General features: G+C 42.2%; 2 protein-coding genes across 5 annotated transcripts in view; one reads left to right on the top strand and one right to left on the bottom strand.

The window, feature by feature from the left end:
* The window catches only part of HIVEP3 (HIVEP zinc finger 3), a 537,183-nt gene that overhangs the window by 412,161 nt on the left and 110,983 nt on the right, over positions 1-14,039 (bottom strand). For 2 of the 4 annotated variants that reach the window (XM_077961650.1, XM_077961661.1), the window contains exon 1: positions 7,544-7,816. The gene's annotated coding sequence lies outside the window, so the exon portion shown is untranslated. Of the gene's footprint in view, positions 1-7,543; positions 7,817-9,054; positions 9,191-14,039 lie in introns of those variants that run through there. The other 2 variants (XM_001085309.5, XM_077961639.1) reach the window with 2 other exon arrangements.
* On the top strand, positions 782-9,661 carry LOC144338706 (uncharacterized). The gene is made up of 3 exons (XM_077989184.1): positions 782-997; positions 6,948-7,489; positions 8,984-9,661. Exons 1-3 carry the CDS (start codon positions 782-784, stop codon positions 9,138-9,140), a joined length of 915 nt encoding a protein of 304 aa, XP_077845310.1. The 3' UTR covers positions 9,141-9,661.

The raw sequence follows: 14,039 nt of genomic DNA, 5'->3' as shown, positions 1-14,039 counted from the left end.
CTTAAATGTTTAGAAGACAATATAAGAATTGTTTTTAAGGATGTCCTTCAAAAGACACAAAATGTTCAATGATAAAGGAAAGATTGATAAATTTTATTACATTGAAATTAAGAATTTCTGCCACTGTAAAGATACTAAAAAAGATGGTGAACAAAATATCACAAATAAGGAGAAGGTATTTTGGCAACACAGAGAAATAGTTTCCTGCATATATAAAGAACTCCTACAAATAAATAAGAAAGATGTAAACTATCCAATTTTCAAATAAATGGGCAGAAGGCTTAAAAAGGTACTTCACAAAAAAAGAAAATCCAAAAGGTCAACAGCGTATGAAAAGATACTGACCCTCTTTAGTAATCAAACATATATAAATTGAAACCAGATTAGATACTGTTACACATCCATCAGACTGGCAAAAATTTTTGAAAATATCCTAGAAAATATAAAGTGTTTGCAAGATTAGAGAGCAGTAGGAGCAATTGCAGCTGGATATAGATATTGGTTAAACACACTGTAAATTAATTTTTGATTAAAGTGAAACTCATATGACACAATAGAAATTCTGAACTATCCTAGCACCAATGAAAATGCCCATAGTCTATGACCAGTAATTTACTACTATGTGTATTCCCTAAGTAAACTTACACACATACTTAGCAGGGAACTTGAAAAAAAAATGTTTATAGCAGCACTATTTATAATAGCAAAATACTGGAAATAAGTTAGTGTTCATTAATAGAATAGACATATAAACTGCCATATATTCATTCAGTGGAATATTATGGTTCAGCAAAATGAAAAAATTTCAGCTACACCCAACAATGTGAATGAATCCAGGACGAAACATTTAACAACCAGTTGGCACAGTGTCCAAACAAATGAAGTCCCTGCCCTAGTGCCAGAGCTGGTACCCAAGACCCCCTGCTATGCCAGATGTAATCCCTTTAGAAAGGGGCGGACTTGGAGAAGTACCATAGGAGCACCTGGGAAGGATCAGGTAAACAGCAACTTACCAACTGATATGGAAATATTTCAGTTGTTTGTCAACCAGTGAGCCTTACTGGTATGGTGTGCATGGACTAAACGTGAGCATTAAGAACAAAAGAATACAACAGTGTGATTCCATTTACATGAAGTTCACAAACACACACAACTACACAGTATATTGTTTAGGGATACAAATGCAGGAGGATGAGACAATAAAGAAAAGCATAGGGGAATAAAAGGTACAGAAATGTCCAGAAGATGGTAATCCCTGAGAAGAGAGGGAAGGGGATGGGGTGGAGGGAGGTACACAGGGGACGTCAAAGGTTCAGCTAACATTCTTTTTCTCAAATCAACTGGTGAGTATATAAGTATATAATGTTATTCTTTAGACCTTTCTACACAGTTTATAAGCATTCATTTGCATCTAGGAGCTATTTCATTAAAGTTATTTCAAAAGATGGCCACCACACAAATTTTAATAAGAAACTCTCATACCAAATTGCTGCAGTTCCTGCCGTATCTTTTCTAGTTGCCGGGCAAAGATGTTGTCCTCAATTGTAATTGGTGTGCTCCAAACCCACTTAAAATTCTATGAGCTTCTCCCCAAACCACTCCAAAACATTCTTGTGAGAATCTTTCCAGCAAGGTACAGCAAGGCCCAACCTCCAGGGTACATTATGCTCTGGCTCCTTTATTTAATACAATCATAATCATAGTGGGTTTTTTTCTCAAATTTTGAAATCTTCAAAATGAGGGCATGGAGCAAATGACTACATTCTGCTTCTCTTGCTAAGCTTTCAGTGGTGATGCTCTCATTTTAAGTTCTTTACCAGACGCTTCAGCTGTGCGATCCCCAATTCCCCTCATCAAGATTTGCTGACAGTCAGGGGAAGTTTCTAACACTGTATTAAGTGTATACTGAGGGCCAGGGAATTGGGGAGAGTTTGAGGGGCTGCACACATGTGCAATTTTTTAGCAAACCAAGCAGATGCTTGTAGATTCAACACTTTTTCAGTTATTTGTGAACAACCCCTAATAGCCACACCACATGGCAATTTGTCTTTTCTCTGGAGCACAAATGTGAACTGTATGTCGCAAAGCCACAGAAAAGAACAAGTCACTTAGCTAGAGAGGGAACCTTCTCAAAGGTCCAGTTTCCCCATCCCAAGATGCCACCAGGGAAACAGAAACTCTGGAGGTGAAAGAAACTTAATTTCTTTGAGTGCAAGTTGAAAAGGCAAATAATTGGTAGCCTGTGAATAGTCATAGGAACCTCTTCACTCTGGACTGAAACCTGATTCAGGAGGAAGTCAAGAGCCTATGCAAGTATTTCTGCAGTTGCAAACTTGGGGATTTGCCAAGGGCTTGAGATGGATCCACTGAGAATGTCAAGGGTATACTGTATAGAATTTTGATGGAGGAGGATTTCAAAATTCTTCTTCTATTTAAATTAAATCCGTTCATGTTTATAGGGCATCTCTGATCTTTTTGTTTTTAAGAGACGTCTTTGCTCCATTGTCCAGGCTGGAGTACAGTGATGTGATCATAGCTCATGGTAGACTCAAACTCCTGGGCTCAAGTGATCCTCCTGCCTCTGTCTCCTGAGTAGTTAGAATTTACAGGTGTAAGCCACCATGTCCAGATAATTTTACTTTTATTTTTTTTAAGACAGGGTCTTGCTACATTGCCCAGGCTGATCTCAAACTCCTGGGTTCAAGTGATCCTCCTGTGTCAGCCTCCTGAGTAGCTGGCATTACAGGTATGAGCCACTGTATCCAGCTCCTCTGATCTTAAGATAGTTTCAACATCTAATGCTAAGCCTGGAAGTCCAATGAATGACTCAATAGACTAAAACTGGTGACTGAGATTCGGCAGAGTACATCATGTATTTATAATACTGCTTTTATTTTTTCCATATCTTTCTACTGTTTGTTTATTAGCTTTTCTTTGGATCTCAGTTATTCATACATAACACATTTTTAAAAAGTTGAACCCAAACCCCAATGCAAGGGTCCACCGATAATTAAAGATCTCCAGATTTCTGAGACTAGCTTCCCTATGCTTCTCCCTGGCTTTGCTCCCCAAATCTGAAGGGCATTTTCAGATCACCCCTACTTCATATTTAGATATAAAGCTTCCCTCTTTATCTACAAGTATTCCAGCTGCACCTGGCGTTTCAAAAACAGTTAGTAATGAGGAGGGGAGTCCCATCAGTCATGAAGTCACCACTTCCATCATTGTCCTGCCTCCCAAGCACATATTTCCAACCTCCCAACAGGTTGGAGGTAAAGCCTCCCAACAGGGCAGCCCTCTGGATAGTGTGGTCCAGTCACTTCCCACCACCACACCCCACCTCCTCTGCCTTCCAAGCCCCTGGGATTTCAGGGAATACCCTTTTCTCCATCATATTACAATTAGATACAGGGAACCCTTGGAGAGTTCTGAGTACTTGCAATTATATTCAATAACCTGTTACTGACAGTTTCTTTTAGTTAAAGAATTTTTCAAGTAAGTTATCAAAACAGTGAATGTATGTGCATCTAGAAACTGAGAAATACTCTTCCATTACTTTTAATTAGGTCCTCTCATTTTCCACATATGTACTGAATTTTTAAAATATTATTTTAAAAGTGTCTACATTTCTTTTCCCCTACTTTTGTTTTTCCTCTTGCCTTTGTTTTGGAGCAAATTTTAACTGAGCACATTGTCAGAGGGTCAAGCCAAGTTGAGCACTGCTCGTGTATCTCAGCTACCTTCCAGTTTCCAGCACGATGTCTGAACTGAAAAACACCATTGCTTAGCATAAAGGTGTGGCCATGACAGCTTGAACAACATCCGGGTAGTGGCAAGTCTACATTTGCTACACAGATGTAAGAAACAGATGGCACTAGGGTCTACCTCTCCCGCTCCATCTTTTCCATCATCAGGTCTCTTCCAACTCCAGAATTAAAGTCATCAAGTTGGAAGAACTCTGAGTGTGTTTCCTGATCATAACAAGACAGGTTGAGGTTCAGGAGTATTTTCTTTAGCATCAAATGTTAGAACATAACCACTAATAATAACAGTAGCATAGTAGTTCCCTGATAAATTCTGACAAAAGATTATATAAAGTTCTCAATTTCAACAGCAGGGCTTTATAGTTGTAATACAATTTTGACCAGTAAGCCACCGGCTGTCCAGAAACCTCGCAGGTGCCATTATCATGGATAGCTGCAGTTTTTTCTCTAAGAATCAGGCGAAAAAATCATTTGGGGATACTTCAAAACTCTCATGTCTTTTTAAATTGGATGAACAAAATACAATCTGAACTTCTATTGATACATGTGGGTCACTGTGAGCATCAGTTACTATGTTATAAAACAGAATACCAAAGATCCATCAAAATACATAAAATTTCACTGAATTCCTTACATTAAATGCTCATATTAGCTCTAGAATGCCATGCCTTGAATTCTCGGGCCTTTTAAATTTTTTTTAATTTTCCTGTTTCTTGTGTTACTCTTACTTCTTACTGATACTTGATAAAAGATCTTTAATAATCCTTGCACAGTACAGTATCAGTTGCTTCCAATTTGCTAGGTGTATTTGACAAACTAATAACCAAGCCTCTTAAAACTTGAAGTAAATGCAGAGGCCTGAAAGAGGGTATAAAATTTCCTCCAGTGATCAAAATTCATGAACTGTAGCTCATGGACTTATGACCTTTCTTTTGATTTGCCATCTAGGTCCCAACTTGATAAGTGAAATTATGTAAATGTGAGTTCCAAATTGTTGTGGTATTATCCTAGTACCCATCAACTACAGTGCACATGTCACTAAATGTATATCATTTTTCTTTGCAACATAGTTCAGTGGTCTTAGTAAGGTTATGATGGTTACACCTACTTTACAGATAAGGAAGAAAATTGGTCACGGGCTTTGGCCAAGTCTGACCCAGAATGCCAGTGCTGCCTGTTGATACAGCCAGTGTTTTCCAGCCCTGCCCTCCCAGTGCATCTGCAGATCTGTAAATACACTTGACTCCCCAGGAAACAGGATGGAGAACAGCATGTCATGCTTTCAGCATGGAGGGCAGAAAAGAGCCTTAAAGACGTCGGGGAACTCACAGAGTAGGGAGTGAGAGGCAAGTTAAATGCTATCCAGTTATCAAACAGCTTTCTTAATGTTATCTTTCATCAAGTCGGGTCCTAGAACCTGCCAGGACTTCAGACTAAATGCATCTTCTTCTTGCCTGTACCTTTCACACGCTAAATGTCTCAAGGGCTCACTTGGCAAGGGCCCAAAGGCAGCACACACTTCTCCACTCCAAGGAGGGTGGCTGCCACTAAAACACAATGGGCGGAGACAGCTCAACAATAGTGCCAGTTGAGCACATCTTGATCCACTGCCACAGATTTCACAGTAGTAGTTGGCCCTCAAAGCAAACCCACTGGGGTGTTGAGGGCAAAAAAACAATCTTAGCTTTAAGGGGCCAGACTTTGCCATCAAATTAACAAATCTAACCAATAGCCCCAGGCTGAGGCGCTCGGGGTGTGACAGGAGGGCCCTTCTTAACAATTCTGTATCCTGTGGATGCCTTAACTAGCCTGAGAAGGGAGGAAGCAGAGAGAGCTAAGTGTCACACACACCCTCTCCTCCTGCCTGCAGGTATCTTAGTTGGACAGCTGTTCTCCTTCCTTGCAAAAAATTCCCACGATCTTTAAATGCAAGGATGTAAAGGGCCTCCAGCCTCTGCAAGCCATCACAACTTTAAAGAGCTTATCTCAAACAGCTCAGACAGCATCTGAGGTGTACTCTTCAGCCCCACAGTATATAGCCCAACCCCAGAGCACAAGTGACACCTTGATGAACAGGAACTCCTCCCCACACTGGCTGCTCAGCAGGACCATGAAGAACAGCTGGGACCTGGCCTATTACCCTGGCTTCAGGATTCATTTTCTGCCTGGAATTGGGAAACTGTAGTCCCTGCAGGGGTCCTTCCTCTGGGTCCAACTGTCTCCAGGGTGCAAGAAGGGTGAAATTACCAAATGAAAGTTCAGATAAGCAATTACTGGCTGAAAGAGATATGGGAGGGTCTTCAGATCAACACTGACCCAGAGCTAATACCACACCATCCTCAGAGGGACACATGATCATTGACCTGTGCTCTTCACATTGAAGTGGCTCGAATTATTCCTCCTTGCCCCCACTCTCTCCCTGCCCCCAGCACACACATAATTACATAAAGATATCTTCAACAACTGTAGCACCCAATTTCTTCAGTCTGGGGGAGAGCCAGGAGATGGTGGGGAGCTGTTTGGGCACACGTCTGATCATTACATAATCACACAAACAGGGGCTGGAGAACATTGACATGCAGATCAGTTCAGCAAACACCTCATCCTCCCTCTTTCCTCTTCCCTCCCCCTGCAACACCCAAATGCACACCAGAGTTAACAAAACCCAAGCACTCCAGGTAGTTAGTGGGCACCTGGCTGCTGTGGTTACAATGCCAAGGGCTACCAGAAATGTCAGGGTATACCAGAAAGAGGGCCTGGGTGCTGCTCACCCAGCGACCAGACCTGCAGACCCTCTTCCTGCAACCACTGCCCCCAAAGTTAAGGAAGGGCCTAGCCACAGAAATATTCCTGACCTGCAACAGAAACCAAACCAGCTACGTTAAAGGAAACCAATGCTGGGCCTCCAAGTTCCTCTGCACCACCACTCTCTGTCCAATCTACGCGGGTTCAGGGGACTGCCACACTCATGAGTCCTCAGCAGCCTGGACAATATCATCAGGGACCATTCGGCACCATCAGTGTTTCCATTTAAAAGATGGTAAAATGTGGGGCATAACTTGGAGGGGACACTCTCTCTGCTAGCAGGGAGGCAAGAAGCCCCAATAGAATAGGAGTTTGGTTTTGGTTTGGTTGGGTCGGGTTGGGGGTTGGGAGATGATTTTGCTTTAGGAATATTTTCAGGGGGCTAGGATTAGTAGGGAAGAGAAAGCTATCCCTTCTGTCTCAGCAGCCAGCATCATACGAATCTCATTCTCAACCAAGCAGGCTACTGGAGTCCGCCTAAACAATCCCGGAGCAGCAGCCAAGGCAACACAAAAAAACGCAGGTGCCACGGGACGCGATGCCTATGCCCCCCAGCCCAGGCTCCTCGGGAGCAGGCCCGCCAGTGTGCGAGTGCAGAGCCCAGCAGAGCTTGCTGCAAGCAGCGCTGGATCGCACGGCGCGCACAGGGTTACAGCCCTGCCGCCGCTGCCGCCGCCGCCGCCGCCGCCGCTGCCTGTGATTGACGCGCGGGGGTCACTTGAGGCTCGCGCCGCTCCCCAGCACCAGGCCGAGCAGCGCGCTCAGCCCACCGGGGGCACCGACCGCCACGCGCAGCCCACCCGGCCAGCCCCTGCGCCTCGGCAGCCGGACACCTTGCCTAAGAAAGGCAGCCACAAAATGGAATCGCAGCTCGTTATTTTGCTTCTCCGTGCGGCCGCAGGCAAAAACACAATCACAAGGTAAAATACAGCGCAAGGAATCCATCCGCCGAATAAAAACCCAGAGTCCCCTACCTTCGGCCTTGGGATGGCAAACTGGTCCTGTGATCTCTGACCCACGGATCCAGCCCCTTCTTCATGAATTATTCCGGCCAGGCAGGATTTTGTGCATTTTTTTCATGAACACCTGTTTCAAGTAAGGGGTAAAGACCTTATTGAAAGAATTGTCCTTAAAAAATAACCTGTGCAAACGTATGTCCATCCAGGCATGCATGCGTGTTTGTATACACACATAGGCACACGGAATAGCCATGTACATTGAAGCACCAAACTAGGCAGTTGGATAATGGGAGAGTCGGCTGGTTGTGAGCATGCTCGCGCCGGGAACAGATCCACCCTCTGTTATTCCTCTGAATAAATATAAATCACGATCAGAAACCCAAACAGAAGCATCCCTCTTGAATTCCTGCTGCTGAAAAACACGGAATAAATTCAGCCCGCAGACACAGAATCTAATCAGCAGCTGTTTTCTGAATCCAGAGCCAACCCATGCCTCGCTTGTCTTTTCCACTAGGAGTCCAGACCTTTTTTGAAAGGGGTTTTAACCTTTTAAAGACACAGTACACCAATTATCACTTCGGAATAGCTGTCACTCCCAGCGCAGGAAGCCAGTCCCATGCCTAAAGCCACAGTAGGCTTGCACGCAGTGATAAGGATTTCATTTATTGGTGCTTTTTAAAAAACAATATATATGTATAATATATGCACATATACATATATACGTGGAGAGAGAGAGAAAAATGCAAATGCAAGCCATAAATATTTATTGCAGTGATGAGCTTCTCAGTGACTAATCGGCATGTTATGTAAACACTATGATCCTTCACTTCTGAACACCCATGTTCACAGGTCAGACGAGACAGGGCACTCTTGTCAGCAGGCGTGTCACACCTCACCAGCCTCTGGCTGCAGATCAGGGGCCAGGGAGCCTCAACAGTGGCTGAAGGGAGTGGGGCCTCTGCACCTGAGAGCTCAACATAAGCACTCCTTGCCCTGCCCTGCCTTGCTCTGCAGGCTCAGGGTCCATGTCCACAAACCAAAGAATAGCTCTGCCACTATTGCTAAACTCGAACATAATCCAGAGCCACATCGCATTCCAAGACACACTTTCTTTCAACCAGAATCACGAATCAGAACTACCACCTGAACCTTAGTTAGAGTGTTTACGATTCAGACTTAGGCCCTTCTTCAAGATTTTGTAATTGAGTTCTGTTGTTTTGTTTTTTACTTTTAAGGTATGGAGGTAGAAAAACAGGATAGGGGGAGAGACAACCTCCAGCCTAAATTTTTTTGAAAAAAAATTATTCTTCGAGTGCTTTAGCCACCCAGATGGTGTTTACTGCAGTTTTGTTCTGGCTTTTAAAGAGGTAGCACTGAGAAGAAACAAGAGTCCTAACCTTGCTCATGTGTGATAAGAAGGCAAATGCCTTTGACAGTTTCTTTTTTTCACCCCAGCCCCAGAGCTCCAGCATGGCGCTGTCTGCTTCTCCGCTGGTTCCCGCCTAAGAGCAGTGGCAGTGGCTCACCTCGGGAACTACAGGGGCGCTCCTACCGCCGCTCCAGCATCACAGCCCATTCCCTCCCTTGCCTAGTCCTGCCAGGCAAACCGTGAAAGCAAGTGCACTGTCACCCTCCCACCTCATCGCAGGCGCTCCACTGTGGACCCCTCCCAGCGACACACACACACTCTCTTCCTTCCCCTCTTCCAGCCGTTTGGCAGAAAATTATCATATTTCATGTGTCATCGCCCAAGCAAGCTGGGTCCATCACTGATTGGCTGGGCCCTGGCAGCCGGAAATGTCACCAGCCACACAGTGCGGAGCTGGCTCTCCCGCGGCCACCACAGACCTGAGCCCAGGAGGCTCTGTGACAAGGCACAGACCTACCACAGAGAGCCTGTCACTCTCTCCCTGGTCCAGCCCCTGCCCTCTGCTTCGCCCTCTACCCAGCCCCGGGGAATAGGGGCTGCAAGGGGATGGTGAAGGAGTCTCAGTGACATTCCTATTTTTCCCAGCATGTTTGAGAAGAAACTAAAGATGTCTCCAATCAGGTTTACAAATCTGGAGAACTTGTTTTTGACAAAAACATTCTCTCTTCACACTAAAAAAAAAAAAAAAAAAAAAAAAAAAATTCAGTGAGACTGGGTGAAAACAAGATGATTTTTTTTTTCTTTTTTACCCCAGGAGAGTTTACTAGATGCTGCTGTTTATTTCCCATCTAACATCTCAGGCACCAAGGTATAATCATGTCACAGGGCTGTCAGATAATTCAGAAGGTGATTCGAGTCCATCCTCTTACCTTTAAAGAGAACAGCTCCAGAAAATGAGGCTTTGTGACTTGGCTTTGCAATGTATCATGATGCCACACAACTTTTTAAGGGTTAAATGATCTTTGTAGTGACCAATATGAATCACTTCGGCTGTAATTTAATCTTAGTCCCTCCTGCTGTATCTTCAGCAGGCTTAGTGTGACTCACCATTTCAGTCTCACCTTATTCCGTTCTCCTGAGTAAACTAAACTCTATCTCTCTGGTAAAAGTTGTTTCTCAACCCTTTAATTATGCTGCTTTAAAGAAAAAGCCTCCCAGAGTTAGATGAGGCTGGAAGGTCATTTGGTCCAGCTATCCATATGATGTGTCAGAACTCTCTACTATTTCCACATTGGGGCTTTTGGTCTGGGGAATGGTAAATTGGGCTCATATATTTACTCCCTTTCATTCCTTACCCCCAAAAACGATTTACATGACCAAAACATGACTGGCAATGCTGGGAACCAGGGAAAGACGCCATCAATAAAGCAGACATTTTGAATAATATGGGAAGATACAAAGTAGATGGGACATGGGAGGAAAAACTAATTCGTACTGATAAGCTCATGATTCTGTAAAGACCCTGATATAGTTTGGCTGTGTCCCTACCCAAATCTCACCTTGAATTGTGGCTCCCATAATCCCCACATGTTGTGGGAAGGACCTGGTGGGAGGTAATTGAATCATGGGGGCAGGTTTTTCCCATGCTGTTCTTGTGATAGTGAATAAGTCTCATGAGATCTGATGGTCTCATGAGATCTGATGCACATGCTCTCTTGCCTGCCACCATGTAAGACATGCCTCTGCTCCTCCATCACCTCCGCCATAATTGTGTGGCCTCTCCAGCCATGTGGAACTGAGAGTCCATTAAACCTCTTTTTCTTTATAAATTGCCTGGTCTCAGGTATGTCTTTATTAGCAGTGTGAGAACAGACTAGTACAGACCCCTAAGAAGTAAGTGTACAGGTTTCCAGAAAACAGTCTTAGAAAATCCCCAACTCAGAGAATCAGGATTGGAGGAGAATCATAGGCAGCAGTTTAAAGGCAAATTAAGGGACATCAGGAATATGGTCAGTTTCTCCACACAGAATGGATGGACACAGAAATAGGTCCACAGCTTCTTTGGAAAGTGACAGGTTTGTTCCAAATATAATAGAAGCCAAAGGTTGAATAGGGGCAGGATATCAGCTCCTTTTGAAACGCCACTGCCCCTCCCAAAAAAGTGCACACACACCACACAGACACACACACACACGAGATTTAAATAATCAGATAAAACATAAGATATAACAGAGAGATCCAGAATATCCAATCAATATTAGTCTAATAAGAGTACCAGATGGAGACATCATTAATAAAGAAGACAGAAGAAAACAATAATCAAGGAAATAACAGAAGAACATTTCCTTAACCTGAAGAAAGTCTTTAGGCCTTAGATCAAATGCTGTGCTAGGCAGCAGGACTACTGAAAGAATACACACTTCCAGACGTACTCTGATACTCCAAGAGCAAAGACAATGACAAGCTTCCTCATAAAGGAGAAAAATCAGGTTACTTAAAAGGAAAGAAAATCAGACTGATATCATACTTCTCATCTGTAACACTATGCTAAAAGACACTGGTACAATTTCTGTACAATTCTAAGGGAACGTTATCGCAATTTAAGAATTCTGCCAGCTGCCAAACTGTAATTTCTCTTATGCAATGACAAAAGACAGGTATGTTCAAAGACACAGAAATTATATCACCCAAACACCCTTTATTAAAAAAAATTTAAGGTTACATGAAGACCAGCTGAGGAAAAAAATAAGGCAAGATAACGAATTCAAGAAAGGAGAAGATATGTTATATAAAAAATGTAATGAATAAAGCCAATAAAATATGTAGTTAAATATGAAAATAACTGAGAATATAGTTGTAAAATTTAATTGTTAGAAGTCTTGAAAGATAAGAATATATGTACATTTATTCCAGATTTGAATTCATATGTATATCTATCTCTTACATATATGTGCCTGGAATTAAGCTTCCATATAATTATAATAAAAAAATAGAAAATCTCAATGGAAACAGGTAAAATCACTAAAAAAGAAGGAAGGAAGGAAGGAGGGAAGGAAGGAAGGAGGGAGGGAAGGAAGGAAGGAAGGAAGGAAGGAAGGAAGGAAGGAGAGAGAAAAAAATAAAAGGAAAAGAAAAGAGAGAGGATTGTTATGGCAGACCAATAATTCCATCTTTTTTCCTCTTCTTCCCAAGACCACATTAAAATGATAATAAGGATTTTTTTAAGTTGAAATAGATGATGACAAAACAAAAACAGTAAAAGAGTCATTGATCAAAAAAATTGACAAAGAATAATAAAGGAGGACAATTCATCAGTTAGAAATATATACTTTAATGCTACAGTAAACAAAATGGCACAGTACAAATGCAGAAACCTACAAAGTGGATTGATGGAAGTCAAGGAGCAAATTTAGCTATAATGGTTATTACATGGTAGTTAAGTAATAAAAACTGAATTTTAAATCAGTGGAGGAAACAATGTGTTACTCAATAAATAGTGTTGGACTGTGGCTATGTATCTGAAAAAAAAAAGTTTTACCTCTAACTGACATCTTGTTAAAAATATATTCTATTTTCATATAGGAAATTCTGCCATTTGTGAAAACATAGATAAACCTAGAGGACATTATGTTATAAGAATTAAGCCAGGCACAGAGAAACAAATACTGTGTGAGCGAGCTTATAAGTGGAATCTTAAAAAGTCAAACTCATAGGAGTAGAGAGTAGAACGGTGGTACCAGAGGCTGGGGGAGGTGGCTGGGGGGAAGGGAAAGGAGCAACATTGGCCAATGGGAGCAAAGTTTCAGTTATATAGGAGGAATAAGTTCTGGTACCCTACTGTACAGCATGGTGACTACAGTTAATAATAGTGTCCTGTGTATTTCAAAGTAACTAAAAGAGAAGATTTTAAATGTTCTTTCCACAAAGAAAGGATAAATATCTGAGGTGATTAATATGCTAATTAGCCTGATTTGGTCATTCCATAATGTATATTATGCATGTATTGATACATTACATTGTACCCCATAAATATATACAAGTGTTATCTGTCAATTAAAAATAAAATAAGGCTTTTAAAATACTATTTTCACATACACAAAAATTCCACAAGGAAAAGACAGGTGTTATGATTGACCAATACTGTAAATCATAGAATTCTATGAAGTTTTTTTTCTAATAGTGGAAAGAAAAGCACGTGGTCATCCAGTCTATGCTTAGATACCACTGTGATAGGCTAATTACTGGTCCCCAAAGATATCTACCCCCTAATCCCTGGAAACTGTGAATTTCACCTTATATGGCAAAAGATGTGATTACATTAATGATCTTGAGATGAGGAGAGATCCTGGATTATCCAGGAAGGCCCTAAATGAAATCACAAGTATCCTTATAGGACCAAGGTAAGAGATGGGCTAGAGGGCAACGTGACCACAGAGGCTGAGATTGGAGTGATGCAGCCACGAGTCAAGGAATGCCAGAGGCCACCAGAAGCAGAAAGAGGTAGGAATGGATTCTCCCCTGAGCTTCCGGAGAGAACATAGCCCTATCGACACCCTGATTTTGGATTTCTGGCCTCTAAAACTGTAAGCAGAGAAATGGGTTGTTTTAAATAACCGAGTTTGTGGTCATTTGTTATGGCAGCCGTAGAAAACTACAACCACCATGATGAGAAACATATACTTCCTAGGAACTATCATTATTATTATTGCCAACAAAACAAAACTTGCTATGTGCCTGGCACTGCTAAATTATTTATATTAAGTCACATGCAAGGAGGTGTGGGAGTTGGAGTTGTTATGGCCCTACCACTTAGCAGCAAAATGTCCTTGGGCAAGTTATATAACCTCCTAATGCTGACTTTTTCCCATCTATTAAGTAGAGGTAAGAAAGGTACCTACCCACTGGGGTTGTTGAAGATAAAGTGAGACCATCTATGTAGAGTGCTTAGAACAGTGCCTGGGAATAAGGGTTCCATACATGATAAGTGATCATGAGAAAGTCCTTATGCAGCTGCAGTCTCTGTTCCAGAGCTTTTTCTCACTGATTTTTGTTCTTCTCTTTGGGTACATACAAAACAAGGGTATCTCCAAACCACCTGAATGTCCTTCAGATATCTGAAGCCATTGATCAGGTCATTAAGAG

This window comes from Macaca mulatta, chromosome 1, assembly GCF_049350105.2.
Source record: "Macaca mulatta isolate MMU2019108-1 chromosome 1, T2T-MMU8v2.0, whole genome shotgun sequence".
Lineage (NCBI taxonomy): Eukaryota > Metazoa > Chordata > Mammalia > Primates > Cercopithecidae > Macaca > Macaca mulatta.
Note: the sequence above shows the minus strand (reverse complement) of the source record. Positions and strands in the feature narration are given on the sequence as shown.